General features: G+C 40.7%; 1 protein-coding gene across 2 annotated transcripts in view; it reads left to right on the forward strand.

The window, feature by feature from the left end:
* The window catches only part of CREBRF (CREB3 regulatory factor), an 84,984-nt gene that overhangs the window by 49,692 nt on the left and 13,213 nt on the right, over positions 1–22,079 (forward strand). For both annotated transcript variants that reach the window (XM_025387181.1, XM_025387182.1), the window contains exons 5-7: positions 9,107–9,301; positions 10,993–11,182; positions 12,838–12,911. In XM_025387181.1, coding sequence (XP_025242966.1) covers positions 9,107–9,301; positions 10,993–11,182; positions 12,838–12,911 — 459 coding nt within the window. The remainder of the gene's footprint in view (positions 1–9,106; positions 9,302–10,992; positions 11,183–12,837; positions 12,912–22,079) is intronic.

Here is a 22,079-nt window from a genome sequence, read left to right on the forward strand (position 1 = left end):
TTTTTTTTTTTTTTTTTTTTTTTTTTTTTTTTAGTAGAGACGGGGTTTCATCATGTTGGTCAGGCTGGTCTTGAACTCTTGACCTCGAGTGATTTGCCCACCTTGGCCTCCCAAAGTGCTGGGATTACTAGTGTAATCCCATGCATAGCCAAAATTATTTTGTATATAGTTATTTTTAATGCCTTTTACTTTTAACTTTTATACTAGCATTAAAAGTGGTTTGCATACCAGTGTTATAGTATTAGAGCATTCTGAATATGACTGTATTCTTACTTTTACACAGTGAATTTTATACTTTCATGTTTTCTTTTCTTTTTTTTGTTGAGATAGAGTCTCACTCTGTCGCCCAGGCTGGAGTGCAGTGGTGTGATCTCAGCTAACTGCAGCTCCGCCTCCCGGGTTCAAGTGATTCTCCTGCCTCAGCCTCCTGAGTAGCTGGGATTACAGGCGACCACCACCACGCCTGGCTAATTTTTGTATTTTTAGTAAAGACAGGGTTTCACCATGTTGGCCTGGCTAGTCTCAAACTCCTGACCTCAGGTGATGCACCCACCTTGGCCTCTCAAAGTGCTAGGCTTGCAGGTGTGAGCCACTGCCCCCGACCCATGTGTTTTCATGTTGTTGGTTAGCATCCTTTCATATCAACTTGAAGAACTCCCATTAACATTTCTTGTAAAGCAGTCCTGCTGCTGATGAACTCCCTCAGCTTTTGTTTTCTGGGAAAGTTTTTTTTTTTTTTTCCCTTGAGAGATAGGGTCTCACTATGTTACTCAGGTTGGTCTTCAACTCCTGAGCTTAAGCAGTCCTCCCAGTTCAGTCTCTCTTTTTTTTGGAGATGAAGTCTCGCTCTGTTGCCCAGGCTGGAGTGCAGTGGCGTGATCTCGGCTCACTGCAAGCTCTGCCTCCCAGGTTCATGCCATTCTTCTGCCTCAGCCTCCCGAGTAGCTGGTACTACAGGTGCCCGCCACCGCGCCCAGCTAATTTTTTGTATTTTTAATAGAAATGGGGTTCCATTGTGTTAGCCAGGATGGTCTCGATCTCCTGATCTCGTGATCCACCCATCTCGGCCTCCCAAAGTGCTGGGATTACAGGCATGAGCCACCGCACCTGGCCCCAGTTCAGTCTCTTGAGTAGCTAGAACTACTGATGTGCATCATCATTCCCAACTCAGGAAAGCTTTTATTTGTTTTTTTCATTTGTGAAGGACAGCTTGCTTGCTGGATATGGTGTTCTGTGTAGATTTTTTTTTTTTTTTTTCCTTGAGACAGGGTCTTACTCTGTTGCCCAGGCTAGAGTGCAATGGCGTGATCCCAGCTCACTGCACTCTCAATCCTCTGGCCTCAAGCAATCCTTCCACCTCAGCCTTCCAAGTAGCTGAGGTGTATGCCACCACAGCCAGCTAATTTTTGTATTTTTTTGCAGAGATGGGGTTTTACCATGTTACCCAGGCTGGTCTTATACTCCTAGGCTGAAGCATTTTACCCACCTCGGCCTCCCAAAGTGCTGGGATTACTTGCGTGAGCCACCGTGCCCAGCCCAGTGGTTTTTTTTCTTTCAGCACTTTGAATATGTTATCTCATTCTCTTCTAGCCTTCAAGGTTTCTGCTGAGAAAACCACTGACAGTCTTGTGAGAGTTTCATTGTATATGACAAGTTGCTTTTCTCTTGCTGCTTTCAAAAATCTCTTTTTGTCTTTGACTTTCCAGAATTTGATCATAATGTATCTTGGCGAAGTTTGTTTTTTTCTTTCTTTCTTTTTTGAGACGGAGTCTCGCTCTGTTGCCCAGGCTAGAGTTCAGTGGCATGATCTCGGCTCACTGCAAGCTTTGTCTCCCGGGTTCGCGCCATTCTCCTGCCTCAGGCTCCCAAGTAGCTGGGACTACAGGCGCCCACCACCACGCCCAGCTAATTTTTTGTATTTTTAGTAGGGACAGGTTTTCACTGTGTTGGCCAGGATGGTCTCGATGATCTGACCTCGTGATCCACCTGCCTCGGCCTCCCGAAGTGCTAAGATTACAGGCATGAGCCATCGCACCTGGCCGAAGTTTTTTTTTTTAAGATGAAGTCTTGCCACTCTATCACCCAGGCTGGAGTGCAGTGGCACCGTCATGACCCACTGCAACCTCTGCCTCCTGGGTTCAAGTGATTCTCCTGCCTCAGCCTCCTGAGTAGCTAGGATTACAGGCGCCCACCACCATACCTAGCTAATTTTTGTATTTTTAGTAGAGACGGGGTTTCACCATGTTGGTCAGGCTGGTCTTGAACTCCTGACCTCAGGTAATCTGCCCCCATCAGCCTCCCAAAATGCTGGGATTAAAGGTGTGAGTCACTGCGCCTGGCCTGTCATTATTACTTTAAATAAGCTTTCTGCCCCTTTCTCTTTCTTTACTCTTTTCACTATTGCTATAATGTGCATTTCATTTTGCTTGATGGTGTCCCATAAATCCTGTAGGCTAACTTTATTCTTTTTCATTCCTTTTTCTTTTTGTTCCTCTAACTGGATAATTTCAAATGACCTGTCTTTGAGCTCATTGCTTCTTTCTTCTGTTTGATCAAGTCTTCTGTTGAATTGCCCTGTGGAATTTTTCATTTTAGTCCTTGTGTTCTTTAGCTCTGGATTGCACATAGTTGTCTATGTTCTCTTGTTGCTCACTGAGCTTCTTTAATACAATTATTTTGAATTCTTTGTTACGAAGTTCATAGATCTGCATTATTTTGGATCAGTTGCTGGTGCTTAATTTTCTTCCTTTGCTAGTGTCATTTGTCCCTGATCATTTGTGATCCTTGTAGCCTTGAATTGGTGTCTATACATTTAAACATGTGGGCACCTCTTCTAGTCTTTATAGACTGGCTTTGTCAAGGAAAGCCCTTCACTTGTCAGCTCATCTAGAGGTTCTGGGTGGACTTGCTGAAGGGCTCTGCAGGCAAGTTTGCTCCTGGAGTCCTTGGATAGGCTGGCCTATTGCTGGAGTCAGCGGGCAGGTGGACCTGAGGCTTGGGTCTGTAGAGGTCATCCTGGTGCCTGGAACTGTGGAAGCAGGCCTGGAGCCTGGGTCATTTGGGGTCAGTCTGAAACCTGGGTCCATAGGAGCTGACGCGGCAGTGGGGTGGGCTTTGAGTCTGAATCTACGAGAACTTACCTGGCACATGTATCTGTGGGAGTGGACTTGGTCCTGAATCCACAGGCACCCGCGTGGCATGGGGTTCTATTGGGGCAGGCCTGTCAACTAGGACTGTGGGTATGAGCCTGGAGTCCAGGTCTCCAGGGATGGGTGGGCCCTGAGCCTAAGCCTGCGACTGCTGGCTTGGTGCTGGGGTAGGCCTGTAACCAGGTTCTGTTGGGGCTAGCTTGGGTCCATGGGAACCATTTTGGAGCTTGGGGCCATACTTTTCTTTGATCTTTAACTCCAATCTAATTTCATCCTTGATCCCTTGACTTCATTCCCTCTGGATGTGATGAGAGATAAGGAGGTCTGTGAAGGGAGATCACATGGTTAATTGATCGCCATTTTTATTTTCTCATCCCTTTGACTCTCACAGGGAGGCAGAACTAGTGTTGTAGTTGTTGTTGTCCTGTCATATCACATTCTATTCCCTTGACCCTAGTAGGAGAAGCCTTATATATTAGCATGTTGCTCTTACATAACAAGACAGTGGCTTTATACATTAAAGGGTCAAGTTCTCTTCTTGGACCTATTTGACAATTATTCCAAATTTGTGGATGGCATTTAATTCATTCACTTTCAGTTGACTTGAAGTAAAACCCTTTTGATTAGTATTATTTGGACAGTTCTCACAAATGTTAATGAGCAGCAGGCTTTCACCACAAAATTGTGTTAATTTTGTGGTACTATTTGGACTTTATTCACATTTGCTAGTAAAATTTTCTCCTTTTCCTAGAAGAGCTAAGCAGCTGACTTTAAAGATGCAAAAGTGAGGTACCGGTGAGGAACAGGAAGAAATTCTTCGTAGCAAAAGAGTAAGGATAGCTATAGTTTCTTCAGTCCTAGTTTAGGGTGGATTGATTGGTTTAATTTATAGCTGACAGTTTACAAAGGCCCTTTTGTGAGGACTAGCTCCCTTGATGCTGTTTCTTGGCACTTGGCTACAACAGTTCATGAGCCTACAAAGTTTCAGGAAAGGTGCAAAATGGAGTTTTAGTCTCTTTCCTGGATTGGCTCCCAAATTTTAATAGAGCCTTTTCTGTGGACAGGCTACAACTGTTTGGGGTCATGAAATTACATGGTTGTAAGGCTAAGAATTGGGCTCCTAGAATGATAATTTATTTTGTAATTTTCACTAAACATTTTCACAGTTGACTTTACCAGCTTATTGACAGTCTGTACTAACCAGAGATGTGTGATTGAAATTTTAGGCAGTAAATGTGGTATTTGTTACTTTTACTTTTTTTGGTAATCATGTCAGATAGGAATGAGTTAGGTCAGTATGATGATCTGTCACATGAAAAGAGAAGGGAAAGGCCCTAATGGGAAATATTGCATTAAACAAAATCATTGATTTGTTTTAAAAGTTTTTGAGTGCCTACTTTTGTGGTGGGCAGTGTGTATATTAGGTATTGGCTATACAGAGATGAAAAAAGTAGACATCTTTATCTTCATGGAACTTAGTGTTAAATGGGTTTATTTACTGTTATGATTTCTTAGAGTCTTTTAACATGTCTATGTGTACTTTGATTTGGCAAGAGAGATATGCAGGATGAGAGATTTTTAAACTTATCTGACTACATAATTCACTTTGGATAAAACCATATCTTATGGTAATAGTGTTCTTTGGAACCTAGTTTGAGAAATACTTAATGACCCTAAATTCAAGACCAGTGATCTTGGGGTATAATTGTTTTCATTCTATTTGATCATTTGTAGTCTCTGTATTGAAAGGTGGATGGTGACTGGGCATGGTAATTCATGCCTGTAATCTCAGCACTTTGGGAGGCCGAAGTGGGAAGATTTCTTGAGCTCGACTTCGAGACCACCTTGGGTAACATAGGGAGACTCCTGTCTCTACAAAAAATACAAAAATTAACCCAATGTAGTAGTGTGTGCGTGTAGCCCTAGCTACTCTGGAGGTTGAGGTGGGAGGATTGCTTGAGCCCAGGAGGTCAAAGCTGCAGTGAGTTGTGATCACGCTGCTGCATTCCAGCCTGGATGACAGCAACACCATCCCAAGAAAGGTGGATGGCTTTAGGCAACAAATTCAGAGAGAGAGAGAGAGAGAGAGAGAGAGAGAGGGAGTGTGTGTGTGTGTGTGTGTGTGTGTGTGTGTATGTGTTTGTGATGGTGAATTTATGGTGTATGCTATTAGAAAACGTTACTATATTAAGTCAAAGAAAACTGATGGCTTTTAAATACTTCTGGGAAAAAGGCTGAACACCTATAGGTAATAAAACTGGTAACTAATTTGGATGGGACAGAAGAAATAAAACCACTTCATGATTATTTAAACTTAACATAAAATATATGCAGGAAAAAATCTATTCAGATCATTTAATTAGGCACAAGAAAAGTGGGAAGCCCACTTGGAGCAAGACACCTTGAGTTGTGGCCTGACTTAGTCCCAGCTGTGCCAAATCATGTCAAGCCTCCATGAGCATTTTAGTTCATATAAATGGAGCTGATAACCTTCTTCCTAACCAGGGACGGTTTTTTGCCAGAGGTGCAGGCGCCTGCAGAGAGGCAAAGGTAGTTACTGTCTAAGGGAGTATATCAAGTAAAGTATCCAGGAGGATGGTGTGCATGTATATATATGTGTGTATATAGGCTTAAGTGTGGAGCACCCAATTACTGACATTGATAGGAAGGTGGGAGTGTTTTGGTTGGTGCATATGCCTGTGTTGAGGTGTTCGTAGTCAAACTAGGGTAATCTATGTGAGCCAGTAATTTTTGCTTACCTAGTGTAACAAGGGTCTATTTATTTATTTATTTATTTATTTATTGAGATAGAATCTTGCTCTTGTTGCCCAGGTTGGAGTACAGTGGTGTGATCTCATCTCACTGTACTCCGCCTCCTGGGTTCAAGTCATCTCCTGCCTCAGCCTCCTGAGTAGCTGGGATTACAGGTGTGCACCACCACATCCAGCTAATTTTTGTATTTTTAGCAGAGATGGTTTCGCCATGTTGGCCAGGCTGGTCTTGAATTTCTGACCTCAGGTGATCCACCCACCTCGGCCTCCCAAAGTGCTGGGATTACAGGCGTGAGCCACCGTGCCTGGCCACAAGGGCCTTTTTATTTATTTTTTATTTTTTGTATTTTTAGTAGAGATGGAGTTTCATTGTGTGAGCCAGGATGGTCTCGATATCCTGAACTCATGATCCGCCCGCCTCGGCCTCCCAAAGTGCTGGGATTACAGGCGTGATCCACTGCGCCGGGCCACAGCGGCCTTTTTCAAGGCCATTTCTGTTAACACAAAATGGCCCTTGCATCTTTTCCAAAATAGGGTTGATAATTAGAACAAAATAAATCCTATAATTTGAAAAGAAACATAAGCACAAATAAATAGGCCAAAGCCATTGCTTTATTCTAACACAGTTTTAAAAAATTAGACTTCTAGAAATGATTGTGTCAGTCAACTTGTGCGTCATTTTTAAAGAAGAGCCTAAGGGTCACCATCACACTGCTTGCTGTTTTGTTTTAAACTACCACATGTGCACTAATAAAATGCTGTTAATACCAGCAGTGCTACAAAAGCTTGTCTTAACTGTTGCTCAGAAATCATTCTGCTTTCCAAATTGATTCTTTTTTTTTTTTTTTTTTTTTGAGACGGAGTCTGGCTCTGTCACCCAGGCTGGAGTACAGTGGCCGGATCTCAGCTCACTGCAAGCTCTGCCTCCCGGGTTTATGCCATTCTCCTGCCTCAGCCTCCCGAGTAGCTGGGACTACAGGCGCCCGCCACCTCGCCTGGCTAGTTTTTTTGTATATTTTAGTAGAGACGGGGTTTCACCGTGTTAGCCAGGATGGTCTCGATCTCCTGACCTCGTGATCCGCCCGTCTCGGCCTCCCAAAGTGCTGGGATTACAGGCTTGAGCCACCGCGCCCGGCCGATTCTTTTTTTTAAAGTCATGTTTATTGTGGCATAATTTTCACACAGTAAAATTCACCCCCTTACAGTGTACACTTATATGAGTTTTGACAAATCGTGTAATCATATAACCACCACCACAATCAAGATACAGAATAGTTTGATCACCCCCCAAAATTCCCTATTTTATTTTATTTTATTTTATTTTGATGGAGTCTTGCTCTTGTTGTCCAGGCTGTAGTGCAATGGCACAGTCTTGGCTCACTGCAACCTCCACCTCCTGGGTTCAAGTGATTCTCCTGCCTCAGCCTCCTGAGTATCTGGGATTACAGGCACCCACCACCATGCCTGGCTAATTTTTGTATTTTTACTAGAGACGAGGTTTCGCCATTTTGGCCAGGCTGGTCTCGAACTCCTGATCTCAGGTGATCCGCCCACCTCAGCCTCCCAAAGTCCTGGGACTACAGGCGTGAGCCACCACACCCTGCACTTTATATTCTTTTATTGTCATCCCTTTCTTCCACTGCCAATCCCTGCCAACCACTGTGTCCGTATAATTTTGCCTTTTCCAGAGTACTGTATAAATGGAAGCATACTTCTGATTCATTCTTTGTCTGGAGAAAACCTAGTTCCTCCAAGCAAACATGTCATCACCTTCTTATGTTTTCAGGAAGGAAAAATGACCATTTTACTTATGGCCAGTGCTGCCCAAGTTTTCCTGGTTACTTTAGGTTTGGATTGTGTACATTCTTTGCATAGCTCATCCCTCTTCTTCATGTACCTAACATTAAGGATCCAGAGTACATCAGAGGTGGCCATTCTCTGAGGGTATTTTAAATTTATAGGTCATTCAATATTGGGTCTGACCAACAGTTCTAGCAACTCAGAATTTAAGTATTTTCTGAAACTTCCTTTTAGGAAAATCCCCCCTTCTTAAACAGTGAAGTTAATACAAATAGCTTTCAATAAAAGATTAACTGGAATAGGCATGTAAGTTTTTTATCTGATAGCCAGTATGAGAACTGTCATCTTTTATACCTTTCCAAAAGAAGTAGGATGAGAGGTAGGAAGAAAACTAATGCTGCCTCATAAAATTCTGCCCAGTAGAATACTATCATAGAAATGTGTATAGCTGGGCTAGGCTTGGTGGCTCATGCTTGTAATCCCAGCACTTTCAGAGACTGAGGCCAGAGGACCGCTTGTGAACCCAGGAGTTTAAGACCAGCCTGGGCAACATAGTGAGACCTCTGTCTCTGCAAAAAAAATATATTTTTTTGGAGACAGAGTCAGAGTCTCATTCTGTTGCCCAGACTGGCGTGCTGTGGTACAGTCTCGGCTTGTTACATCCTCTGCCCCCTGGGTTCGAGTGATTCTTGTGCCTCTGCGTCCTGAGTAGCTGGGATCGCAGGCGTGCACCCACCATGTCCTGGCTAATTTTTATATTTTTAGTAGAGACAGGGCTTTGCCATGTTGGCCAGGTTGGTCTCAAACTCCTGACCTCAAGTGATCTACCTATCTCAGCCTCCCAAAGTACTGGGATTACAGGTGTGAGCCACCACCCCCAGCCTACAAAAAATTTTTTTTTAAATTAGAAAAAGAAAAAAATAAGGAAAAATAATTTTAAAAATGTACATAGCTTTCTGTCTGAGATGTTTCAGATACATAAATATTAGAAGGAAGATATTTAAAAATCATAGTATATGTATCTAAGTACCATTATCTGATAGTACTTTTGATATTCCTGTGGCTATCCTGTAATTGTTCTCTTAATCCTGTGTGAAGATAATAAAAATAGTATTGCATACTAACTTATAAAAACTAAAGAGAAACCCAAGGAAGATGAACAGTGTAGTTATCCATGTTTATTAATCTCTGAATGTTTTATGAGTTAGAGATTTACGTAATAAAAGTTCTCTTATAGACCTGGTTTTTATTGTCTTTGACGTGCCAGTGATGTTTTCAGATGCAAGGAAATGTATCAAGTTACAAATAGAAGGGATCTTTTCGTTTGTTCTGATTGATTTATTGAAATTTATGGAGCTTAAAAATTGCGGGACCTTTTTTTTTAAGGCTATGAAAATGATTCTGTAGAAGACCTGAAGGAGATGACTTCAATATCTTCACGGAAGAGAGGTAAAAGAAGATACTTCTGGGAGTATAGTGAACAACTTACACCATCACAGCAAGAGAGGATGCTGAGACCATCTGAGTGGAACCGAGATACTTTACCAAGTAATATGTATCAGAAAAATGGCTTACATCATGGTAAGAGGGGATTGCAGTCAGATATTTAGTGTCACTTTAATTAAGTTGAGATACTAATCGATAATGCTTTGCTTACTCCGTGTACCTAGACATTCAACCCTTCCTAGCAAACTGGAGATGGGGACTATAGAGCTGCTACGTTTGCATGACTACTTTTCATCACTCACAAATAGCTTTTACCAGTGTTAAGAGTTCTCACCTAAGCAGGGAGGAAGGACTATGTAAACATGATTTCATTTCTAGTCCCTTCTTAATCTACTTACCCATCCAGGAAATGACCAGGAGGCTGCTGATTTCTGACCTGTCAGTTGCTATAACCAGAAAGGGTTGAGGAGAAAGTGAACGGGCTCTCTTACATTCTTGTCTAATCCCCAGACCTAAATGTAAATGGGGGGACTGGAATTCAAATCGTAGTGGGGATAAAAGGACAAGGAAAGAAAAGAAAGGGAGGATGGTTATGGAGAAAAGGAGTAGTAGAGAAGAGTTGAATACCTGTAGTAGGAATCAAAAGAAGTTTATAAGCTTAGGTAGGTCAGGTCATATGCTGCGACTCATGCCTGTAATCCCAGCACTTTGGGAGGCTGAGACGGGAGATCACTTGAGTCCAGGAGTTAGAGTCTGCGATGAATTGTGATTGTGCCACTGCGCTCCATCCTGGGCGATAGAGGGAGATCCTATTTCTAAAAAAATTTAAAAAATGACAGTCTTAGGTAGGTCAGATTTTTTATTGTGATTCCGTACAAATTTTATTTTTAAATTAATCCAAAGTTTCTAGTTCTTCTGCTCTGAATTAAAAAAAAAATTAATACCAACTCTTTACTGGAAAAAGTGGGGAGGGGAACTACTAGTAAGCGTGATGGTTAGTAAACAGGTTATTCACTCATCGTGCAGATGTGAGTTGCTAAGGATTTTTGAGGACAAGAATTCCATCTGATGTATGTTTGTGCCTCATTTTTCCTTTCCACTCGCAACCACGTGTACTATATTGTCGCTCAGTAAATAATTACCAAGTATTTGCCTTCAGATAAGTTTTCTACCAGAAATGAAACATTAAGTCCAGTCAGTATCCCAAGTAGCATATGATGAGTACTAGGAAAGTTGAAGGAGTTCGGAGGACAGAGGCATCCCTTTTGCCTGGAGTGATAGACCAAGACTCCTTGAGTCTTCTATAATGTTATTTATCAAAGCAACCAAAGAAGAGCTTTTAAACAAGGTTATGCTTACTTGTTGGATTTTCGAGTTCAGTACAAAAATGTGTATGTCTGACAGTTTTCAGACATAGCATCAGAAACATCTTGGTTTGAGTAAAATCTCCAAACTCTCTTCTGACTGTGTATTATACCCTAGTCCTGATTTTGGTGTTTAGTTGAACTCGTACTCATCCTGAGATTTGAGATGCTTAGTATGCCATGCGAATAATGAAGAATCTGTCATGCTGAGACTATAAGCCTAGGGTGGGGAAGAACTTGGAAAAAGTTAGAACTCTGCCATATCACCCCCCATTTCCTGCAGCCACAAGATGGGAAGGAGAGGAGGCCAGCCCTTCTAGGATAGATTGTTAAACATGCTACATGCCAAGACTTCTGAAAAGAAAGGGTAGTGGTGGGAAGTGGTTTAAAATGTGGCTGTGAAAAATGTGTCTCTTGTTAATTAAAGTGATATAACTTAAACTTCTTTTAAACTGTTTATAGGAAAATATGCAGTAAAGAAGTCACGGAGAACTGATGTAGAAGACCTGACTCCAAATCCTAAAAAACTCCTCCAGATAGGCAATGAACTTCGGAAACTGAATAAGGTGATTAGTGACCTGACTCCAGTCAGTGAGCTTCCTTTAACAGCCCGGCCAAGGTCAAGGAAGGAAAAAAATAAGCTGGCTTCCAGGTAAATGCTAATAATGTTCACTCATGTGAAGAAAGTTTATGAGGTGAGATTAGGCCCTAAGTGAGTTTTTATAGAAGGACAACCACTTCAGCCATTATTCAGAAATTGTATTTTTCTTTTATAAATACTACAATGAGAATATTATAATTTTTCTTTTGAAAGTAGGAGATGGTATTTTTGTTTTATGGAAAAAGTTTTTAAGAGGGGACAGATGAATGGACTCTGGTGCATTATGTTATAGCATAACAATAAAAAATTTTTCATAGCTTTATTTTGTGTTTGCTTTTTTAGTAAGGCAGAGTTATTGAGCTATAACTTACAGTAAAATGTATACCTTTTAATGTATACTTTTATGAGTTTTGACAAACATATCCAATCCTATAACCACCACCACAATCAAGATATTGAACATTTTTATCATCTTAAAAAGTTGCCTTATGTCTCTTTGTAAAGGCAAACCCCTTCCTGCACCCGTAGCCCTTCAAAACCACTAATCTGTTTTCTGTCTCCATAGTTTTGCTTTCTGCATAATGTCATGTACATGGAATATACTGTATGTACGTAGCCTTTGATTGAACCTGTCTTCCTTTTTTTTTTGAGACAGGGTCTCACTCTGTCACCTAGGCAGTGGCCTGATCTCTGCTCACTGCAACCTCTGCCTCCAGTACTCAAGGGATCCTCCCACCTCAGCCCCTTAAGTAGCTGGGATTATAGATGTGACCCATCATGCCCAGCTAATTTTTGTATTTTTTGTAGAGATGGGGTTTCACCATGTTGCCCAGGCTGGTCTCAAACTCCTGAGCTCAAGCGATTTGCCTGTCTTGGCCTCCCAAAGTGCTGGGATTACAGGCGTGAACCACCACGCCCAGCTGAATCTGTATTCTTTCATTCAACATGATGCATTTAAGATTCATCCATATTGTTGCCTGGAGTAATAATTTGTTCCTTTTTGTTGCTGAGTTGTATTCCTTCGGGTGGAGATATACTACAGTTCATCCATTCACCAGTTGAAGGGCATTTGGGTTGCCTTCAGTTTTTGGCAATTATGAATAAAACCATCAACATTCACTTACAGATGTTTGTGTGAATATATTTGCATTTGTCTTAGATAAATATCCAAGCATATATGTTTATAAGAAACTGCCAAACTATTCTCCAAAGTAGCTATATGTACTGTTTTACATTCCTACTAGCAACACATGAGGGTTCCACTGGCATCACATCCTCTACAACTTTTGGTATTATCAGTTTTTGTTTGTTTTTATTTTTGTTTTATAGTCACTTTAATAGGTGTTTACTGATCATAGCTTTATTTCTAAATGTGTGTTAAATTTTTAAAAATCAATTTGCATAAATGATTATGTTGTGTTTTCTGGTAACTCAGTCATTTGATAAACATCACTAGGCAGCGGTTTTGGATTGCTGTTAGAAAATGAAAGATGAATATTCACTTAAAAAAGAAAGCAGGCTGGGCATGGTGCCTCATGCCTGTAATCCCAGCACTTTAGGAGGCCAAAAAGAGAGGGTCACTTGCAGCCAGGAGTTGGAGAGTAGCCTGGGCAACATAGCAAGACCCCTTCTCCATAATTAAAAATAATAAAATTAAAATTAAAAAAAGAAAAAGAAAGTGAACTAACTGCTCCTTCCTTTCACAGAGCTTGTCGGTTAAAGAAGAAAGCCCAGTATGAAGCTAATAAAGTGAAATTATGGGGCCTCAACACAGAATATGGTAAACCTAAAGTTTTAAAAAGCTGATTAACCACCTATTGATTTGCTGAGCACTCTCTCTTTTCTTTGGTTTGTGATTTGCTTTCCCTGTATTCTGCCTAGTTTTTGGCTAGCCTCCTATTTGTTTATCTGTTCAGTAAGCCACATACTCATTTTCCTTCATTCTTGTCCTCCTTTTAGTATAAGTTTCTGTACTGGTGACTTCCCAATCTACATCTCATCTGTATACTAACAAGCTGATCCACTTGTGACCATGATAATGTATTTATTTTATTTTTTCTGTAAAAGATGTGGAAAATTTTACTATTAAGAATAGGCAGCAGAAGCCACCTGCATTTCTCGAAAGATCACAGTAATTTCTTCTGTTTTATAATTGTATTACTGGGTTAGCCTCTTTTGTTGACTGATTTTAATATTTTCCCTAAATTGAATAATGATATTTTAGGCTTCATATGAATAATTTAGACCTGTGTTTTTCAGATTTGATTGCTCATTGGAATTGTCTGTGTACTTGGTTAAAATACACATTTCTAGGCTTCTCTGCAGATCTTCTGAATTAGATTTTGTGTACAAGTAGAACTCAAGAATCCATATTTTTAACACTTCTCAGATCATTCTCTTTTTGTGTGTGTAAGACAGGGTCTTACTCTGTTGCCCAGGCTAGAGTGCAGTAGTGCAGTCACAGCTTGCTGCAGCCTCTACCTCCCGGGCTCAGGTTATCCTCCCACCGCAGCCTCCTGGGTGTCTGGGAATACAGGAGTGCGCTACTACGCCTGGCTAATTTTTTGCATTTTTTATAGAGGTGGAGTTTCTACTGTGTTGCTCAGGCTGGTCTCAAATTTGTGGGCTCAAGCAATCCGCCCACCTCACCCTCCCAAAGTGCTGGGATTACAGGCATGAGCCGCTGCACCCAGTTAAGATTATTCTTTTTTTTTTGAGACGCCCTGTTGCCCATGCTGGAGTACAGTGGCTCGATCTCAGCTCACTGCAACCTCTGCTTCCCAGGTTCAAGCAATTCTCCTGCCTCAGCCTCCCGAATAGCTGGGACTACAGGCCTGCGCACCACACCTGGCTAATTTTTGTATTTTTAGTAGAGATGGGGTTACACTATGTTTGCAAGGCTGGTTTGGAACTCCTGACTTCAGGTGATCCACCTGCCTTGGTCTCCCAGAGTGCTGGGATTACAGGCATGAGCCACTGCACCTGGGCCCAAGATTATTCTTAATGCAGCCATTCTAGCACTTATTCAGGAACTACTGGTTTTGATCTAAACCAAAGTGCTTCTCGGCGTTTCACATCGTAGCACATGTAGAAAATTATCTCTTAGGCATCATGGAATATAAGAAGAGTAGGCTGCTCGTGGGAGGAGGTCCCCAGGAGCTGAGGGGATAATTATTTTACACATTAGAACCCTTTTACAGCACTTCAGGGGTATGGGAAGCTCTGGTTTTGATCTTCTGTGATAGGAACACCTCCCTTTTCTCTTATTTTGTTTAAGCCTGGTGTTATAAGAGTTAGTATATTCCTTTGCCTCAAAAATTGTCCTCTTCAATGTGTGGTTCTTTTGGGCAAGTTGAATCTGAAAGTGAAACAGTGTGAAAAATGATCAATTATTTGTTTCTGGAGGTTTTCTTAAGTTTAGCATGTCTGGCACATAGGTGTTCAATAAACTGTGCAGTTTTTCTTAATCCTTTATCTTGATTGTTTTCCTTTGGTGAGGGCAGAAAAAGAATTTTCAACTGTAAAGTTTTCTACTTATGAAATGAACTTGTGTTTTATTTAACAGCCACTCAGTAAATGAATGAAATAAAATAATTGTTGGTGTGTTGTAATGCAAAGCTATCCATTTTCCTATTGTTCTTTCTTACTATTGAAACATTTTGGCCTTGAACTCTGCTAGTGGTGCCCTGGCCTCCTCCTAGATATCTGGAAGTCACTGTTACTTCTTTGTGGAACGCTTATTATCCATTACCTATCAGCCCAGTAGTTTCTAGAATTTGTGATTTACAATTTGAAAAAGATTTTGAGACTTGAGAACATAGGCTTGCCAACTTTATATTTTGCCAAGTGAGAACATTAAAAAGAACATCATCTACTATTGCTGTAATTTCATATAAGGAAGGATATTTTAGTATTAAAAATTTGAGAAGGGCATAATCTCATAATAGAAAATACATTTAGCTTTATGAAAAATATACTCTGTTGTCTTGATCATTTTTAATATGTCATGAACTGGCATTGTTCCAGGGACTAGCTTCAGGGGCCTACTATACTACTCATCTCATCCTATCCCACCAAACTTCCTTCTGTTGATTCCTCCTGCCAAAGCTTACTGGAGACTGCTCTGTGAATCCTGTGGAAACTGGTTGACTCTGAATGAGAAATAGAACTGTTAGCCCTTCACCCTGACTGACGTATTTTGTCCCTAAGAAAGCTATATGGAAAAATTAAAACAGAAAATCCCTTGATGAATATGGCATCAGAGGAGGAGGATCTGTTTATGAGTTGAATGTTTGGACTCAATTTCTGAGAGCCAGGTGCTTCTATTTCCTAAACCAGAGGTTTGTGGTAGCATGAGAGCGCTTTCCCTTTTTTCTCCCTGCCCCGTAATGTGCTTGGACACTGTCAAGGCTTGAGAAGAACTATTCTGCTCAGTTTTACTTTAGATTTTATAGTGTTTTTTCTTTTTCTTTTCTGTTTTTTTTTTTTTTGAGACAGAGTTTGACTCTTGTTGCCCAGGCTGGAGTGCAATGGCGCTATCTTGGCTCACCACAACCTCCGCCTCCTGGGTTCAAGCGATTCTCCTGCCTCAGCCTCCTGAGTAGCTGGGATTACAGGCATGCACCACTACACCTGGCTAATTTTGTATTTTTAGTAGAGACAGGGTTTCTCCATGTTGGTCAGGCTGGTGTCCAACTCCCGACCTCAGGTAATCTGCCTGCCTCGGCCTCCCAAAGTGCTGGGATTACAGGCATGAGCGAACGTGCCCGACCGTGTTTTCTCTTTTAAAAGTAACTTTATTTACTTTTAATGTATTGAGTATGGGAGAACCCCATTGTTTTCCCTAAATCTAGCCTGTATGCAAATATCCTTGAGTAAGTAGTATTCTCTTTCAATTATTCATGGAGGAGAAAACACAGATTTTTTGTTTCAAGTGATTTAGGAGGTTAGCTGTACTTTACTTGTTCAGTGACACGTTTTACATATACTGGCCCTGAATGTAGTTTTTTTATTTTTATTTTTATTATTTTATTTATTTATTTTTGAGATGGAATCTTGCTCTGTCGCCCAGGCTGGAGTGCAGTGGTGCAATCTCGGCTCACTGCAAGCTCTGCCTCCTGGGTTCACGCCATTCTCCTGCCTCAGCCTCCCGAGTACCTGGGACTATAGGCGCCTGTCACTACGCCAGGCTAATTTTATTTTTTTGTATTTTTAGTAGAGATAGGGTTTCACCGTGTTTGTCAGGATGGTGTCGATCTCGTGACATCGTGATCCACCCGCCTTGGCCTCCGAAAGTGCTGGTATTACAGGTGTGAGCCACTATACCCGGCCTCTGAAAGTAGTTTTAAATTGTCCCTCTCACTTTCCTCTTCAGCTGCGGTTTAGATTGGCCCCTTCTCAGTATTGCTAGATGAAGAATAACAAATTACTGGTTTTTACACTAGGCATTGTGGCATGCTTCTGTAATCCCAGTTACTTAGGAGGCTGAGGTGGGAGGATTGTTTGAGACCAGCCTGGATGATAGAGAAATACCCTGTCTCTTTAAAAACAGAACAAAAACCTCAAATCACCAAGGCAGTCTGTGAAGAGGTAGAGATTAAGTTCAGACCGTAGGAATCCTGTGTGCTGAAATAAAAAATGTGTTTTCCTCACAGCTTTACCGAGGTATAATTGAAGTACAGTACCTCTACACATTTGAAAGAGTATAATTCGATTAGTTTACATATACGCATACATGTGTGAAACAATCAAGATAATGAATATTTCCATTACCTCCAAAAGATTCCTAGTACCACTTTGTAAGTTATTCTGCTCTCCACTCCTATCCCTGGGTAGCCACAGTCTGCTTTCTGTCACTATAGTGTAATTTACATTTTCTAAGATCTTACATTAATGGAATCACAATATGTTTACATTTTTGCCTGGCTACTTTCACTCAGCATAATTATTTAAAAATTCCTCCATGTTGTTACCTGTATCAATAGTTAGATCCTTTTTATTGCTAACTAGTATTCCATTGTATGGATGTACTACTATTTGTTTATCTCATCACCTGTTGATGGGTAGTTATGTTGTTTCAAGTTTTTGGCTATAACCAAGGGGCTATGAGTATTTGTGTACAGGTATTTGGGTGACATATGTGGTTAAATACCTAGATGTAGAATGATTGATTCATAAGATAAGTGTATATTTAATTGTATAAGAAACTGCTAAACTGTTTTCCAAACTGGCTGTACCGTTTTACATTCTTAAAAACAGCGTAGGAGGGTTCTAGTTGGTCCACAGCCTTGCCAACACATGGCAGGGCCGATCTTCTTACTTTTACAAATCTAATGGGTGTGTGATGGTATCTCATTGTGGTCTTAACTTTTCATTTCTCTGATTAATAACATTGAGCCTCTTTCTTGTGCTTATTGGCTGTTCATATGTTTTCTGTTGTGAAGTATCTGTTCAAATATTTTGCCATTTTAAAAAATTGGTTTCTCTTCTAAAGGTTCTTTATTCTGGGCCAGGTGCAGTGGCTCATACCTGTAATCTCAGCACTTTGGGAAGCTGAGATGGGCCGATCACCTGAGGTCAGGAGTTCAAGACCAGCCTGGCCAACATGGTGAAATCCCATGTCTACTAAAAATACAAAAAAATTAGCCAGGCTTGGTGGTGGACACCTGTAATCGTAGCTACTCGGGAGGCTGAGGTAAGGAATCACTTGAACCCGGGAGGTGGGGTTGCAGTGAGCTGAGATTGTGCCATTGCACTCCAGCCTGGGCAACAAGAGTGAAACTCTGTCTCAAAAAAAAAAAAAAAAAAAAAAAAAAAAAAAGTAAGTAAATAAGTAAATGTTCTTTATTCTGGATATAAGTTCTTTGGCTTGACTTTTTGTTTTCCTCATTGGCATCTTTTCCTTTCCTTTCTTTTCCTCTTTCTTTCTCTTTCTGTCTTTCTTTCTTGTTATATCTTTCTCTTTCTCTTTCTTTCTCTTCCTCTGTCTCTCTCTTTCCTTTCTTTCCCTCCCTCCCTCCCTCCCTCCCTCCCTCCATTCCTCCCTTCCTCCCTTCCTCGCTTCCTCCCTTCCTTCCTTCCCTCCTTCCCTCCCTCCCTCTCTCCCTGTCTCCCTCTCTCCTTCTCTCTCTTTCTCTCTCTCTTCTTTCTCTCTTTCTCTCCCTCTCCTCCCCTCCCCTCTTCTTCCATCTTTCTATCTTTCTTATCTTTCCTTGCTCTGTTGTCCAGGCCAGAGTCCAGTGGTGCGATCTCAACTCACTGCAACCTCTGCCTCCCGGGTTCAAGCGATTCTCATGCCTCAGCCTCCCAAGTAGCTGGGATTACAGGCGTGCACCACCACGCCCGGCTAATTTTTGTATTTTTAGTAGAGACAGGGTTATGCCATGTTGGGCAGGCTGGTTTCAAACTCCTGGCCTCAAGTGATCCACCTGCCTTGGCCTCCCAAAGTGCTGGATGGGATTACAGGCATGAGCCACCATGCCTGGCTCTCACTGGCATCTTTCAAAGATCAAACATTTTTAATTTCGATGAATCAATTTGTCAATTTTTTTATATTTCATGATTTTTTGTGTTGTAAGAAACCTTTGCCGACCCCAACATTTACAGATCTTTTCTTGTATTTTTTTTTTCTTAGAATTTACGTAGTTTTAGGTTTTGCATTTAGGCTTATGATCTATTTTAGGTCAATTTTTGCATATGGTATAAGGTAAAAGATGATGTTCATTTTTTTCCATGTAAATATCTGGTTGATCAAGCACCATACATTGAAAAGACTTTCCTTTCCCTATTGAATTGTTTTTGCACCTTTGTTTGGTCTATCCATATATTTATGGGTTTACTTCTAGATACTGTATTCTGTTTTATTGATACATTTATCTTCCTTTATGTGGATAAATTTTTTTTTTTTTTTTTAATAGAACGGGGCTGGGCATGGTGGTTTGTGCCTGTAATCCTAGCACTTTGGGAGGTCAATTGGGAGGATTGCTTGAGGTCAAGAATTCAAGACCAACCTGGCCAACATATTGAGACCCCTGTCTCTATTTAAATTATTTTTAAAAAGAAAAAAAGATAAAAAATATATATATAGACGGGGTCTCCCTGTCTTGCCTAGGTTGGTGTCAAACTCCTGGGCTCGAGCGATCATCCCATCTTGGCCTCCCAAAGAGCTGGGATTACAGGCAGGAGCCATTGCACCCAGTCATGTGGATACAAAATTGTCTTGATCACTGTACAGAACTGTCTTAATTACTGTAAATCTTTAAGTCAGGTAGGGCTAGTTCTTGTTAGACCTCCAATTTTGCTCTTGTTGTTTAAATCTGTTTCGGCTATTACAGGTCTTTTGCATGTCTATATACATTTTCAAATTATTTTATCACCTTTTACAGAAAAGCTTACTGGAATTTTGATTGGGATTGCTTTGACTCTTTAGATCTATTTGGAGAGAACTGCTATCTTAAAATGGAGTTTTCCGATCCATGGACCTGGTATCTCTCTCCACCTAGCTAAGTCTTCGTTAGTTTCTCTCTGCCATCTTTTACAGTGTTAAGTGTACAGTGCTTGAACATCTTTTATTAGATGTAATCCTGAGTATTTTATGTTTTTTAGTGCTTCTGTAACTGGAATTGCTTTTGAAATTTTGAGTTCTTTGGTATTAATGTATAAAACATATTTTTGTGTATTACTCTTAGTTCCAGTAGTAGGTGTGTAGATTCCCTGGGATTTTCTGCTGACACAGTCATCATCTGCAAATAGGAATGGTTTTATTTCTTCCTTTCTGATCTTTATGGCTTTTGTTTTTCTGCCTTATCAAAATGTCTAGAACAGCCACAATATTAAATAGAGTGGTGATTGCCTTGTTTACAATCTCAGGGGAAACCTTCTATCTTTAGGTATGATGTTTGTGTTGTGCTTTTTTGTGGATGAGATGTCCTTTATCATTTTGAGAAAATTTCCTTCTATTTCTAGTTTTGTTTATTATGAATGGGTGTTGATGATTTTTTTGCATCTATTGGAGCAATCATGTATTGTTCTCTTTTATTCTGTTAATACATCACATATTCACCTGTTAAAGTGGTGAATTACATTTGTTAATATTTGGATGTTAAGCCAACCTTGCATTCTTGGAATAAACTCTACTTGGTTATGATATATCTCCTTTTTATATTGGAATATATTGCTAATATTTCATATTATTCTATTCTAATATGTTGGATTTCATTGTTAATGCTTTGTTAAGGATTTTGTGTCTACACTCAAGAGGGATATTGTTCTATGATTTTTATTTTCTTTTTTTATAAGGTTTTAGTACTAGGGCTATACTGGCCTCATATAATTAATTGGACCATGATCTCTCTTCCTTTTTTGTTTGACAAAGTTTTATAAGATCAATTTTATTTCTTCATTGTATCTATGATAGAATTTGCTATTAAAACCTTCTGGGTTCTTTTTTTTTTGGGAAGATATTTGGTAATTTCAATTCTTTTACTAGGAAAAGCTATTCAGATGCTTTATTTCTTCTTGTATGGATTTTCTTTTTTTTTTTCTTTGGGACAGTGTCTTACTCTGTTGCCCAGGCTGGAGTGCAGTGTGTCACGGTCTCAGCTCACTGCAGCCTCTGCCTCCCGGGTTCAAGCAGTTCTCATGCTTCTATCTCCTGAGTAGCTGGGATTACAGACATATGCCACTGTGCCTGGCTAATTATTTTTATTTTTAGTACAGCTGGGGTTTCACTGTATTGGCCAGGCTGGTCTGGAACTCCTGGCCTCAAGTGATCTACCCGTCTTGGCCTCCCAGAGTGCTGGGATTACAGATGTGAGCCACCGTGCCAGGCTTCTTTTTTTTAGACGGAGTCTTGCTCTGTTGCCCAGGCTGGAGTGCAGTAGCACAATCTCAGCTTACTGTAACCTCCACCTCCCAGGTTCAAGCAATTTTCCTGCCTCAGCCTCCCGAGTAGCTGGGATTACAGGCACCTGCTACCATGCCCAGCTGATTTTTATAGTTTATTAGAGATGGGGTTTCATCATATTGGCTAGGCTGGTCTCGAACTCCTAACCTCAGGTGATCCACCCACCTCGGCCTCCCAAAGTGCTGGGATTACAGGCGTGAGCCAGTGCACCCGGCCTTCCTGGCCTCTTATATGGATTTTAAATCGTGTTTTCAAGAAATTTGTTCATTTCATCCAAGTTGTTATATTTGTTAGCACCATATTTTCTTGTTATCCTTTTAATATCTGTAGATTCTAAAGTGATAACACTTTTTTCGTTACAGATATGAGTGATTGGCGTCATCTTGTATTTTTCATGATGGATCTACCTGGGTGGGGGGTGTCAGTGTTGTTGATCATTTCAAATAACCAGTTTTTGGCTTTATTAATTTTCCTTATTGTGTATTTGTTTTCTGTTACATACATTTCTGCTCTTTATTATTTCCCTCCTTACTTTGGGTTAACTTGCCCTTTTTTTTTTTTTTTTTTTTTTTTGAGATGGAGTCTCGCTCTGTAGCTAGGCTGGAGTGCAGTGGCGCAGTCTCGGCTCACTGCAACCTTAGCCTCCTGGGTTCACGCCATTCTCCTGCCTCAGCCTCCTGAGTAGCTGGGACTTCAGGCGCCCGTCACCACGCCCAGCTAATTTTTTGTATTTTTAGTAGAGACGGGGTTTCACCGTGTTAGCCAGGATGGTCTCTATCTCCTGACCTCGTGATCCACCCGCCTCAGCCTCCCAAAGTGCTAGGATTACAGGTGTGAGCCACCGCACCTGGCTTAACTTGCTTTTTGTTCTGTTTTGTTTTAAAGCTTTTCAAGGTGGGGAAATCTGTTTTTAAAGTTTTTGTTTTTGAGGGACTTGGTTTGATTTATTTAATAAGCATTTACTAAGGTCCTATGATGCGATGTAGCGGGCACTATCAGGCTCTATCAGGTCTTTTTTTTTTTTTTTTTTTTTTTTTTTTTTTG

Source organism: Theropithecus gelada, chromosome 6 (assembly GCF_003255815.1).
Source record: "Theropithecus gelada isolate Dixy chromosome 6, Tgel_1.0, whole genome shotgun sequence".
Classification (NCBI taxonomy): Eukaryota; Metazoa; Chordata; class Mammalia; order Primates; family Cercopithecidae; genus Theropithecus; species Theropithecus gelada.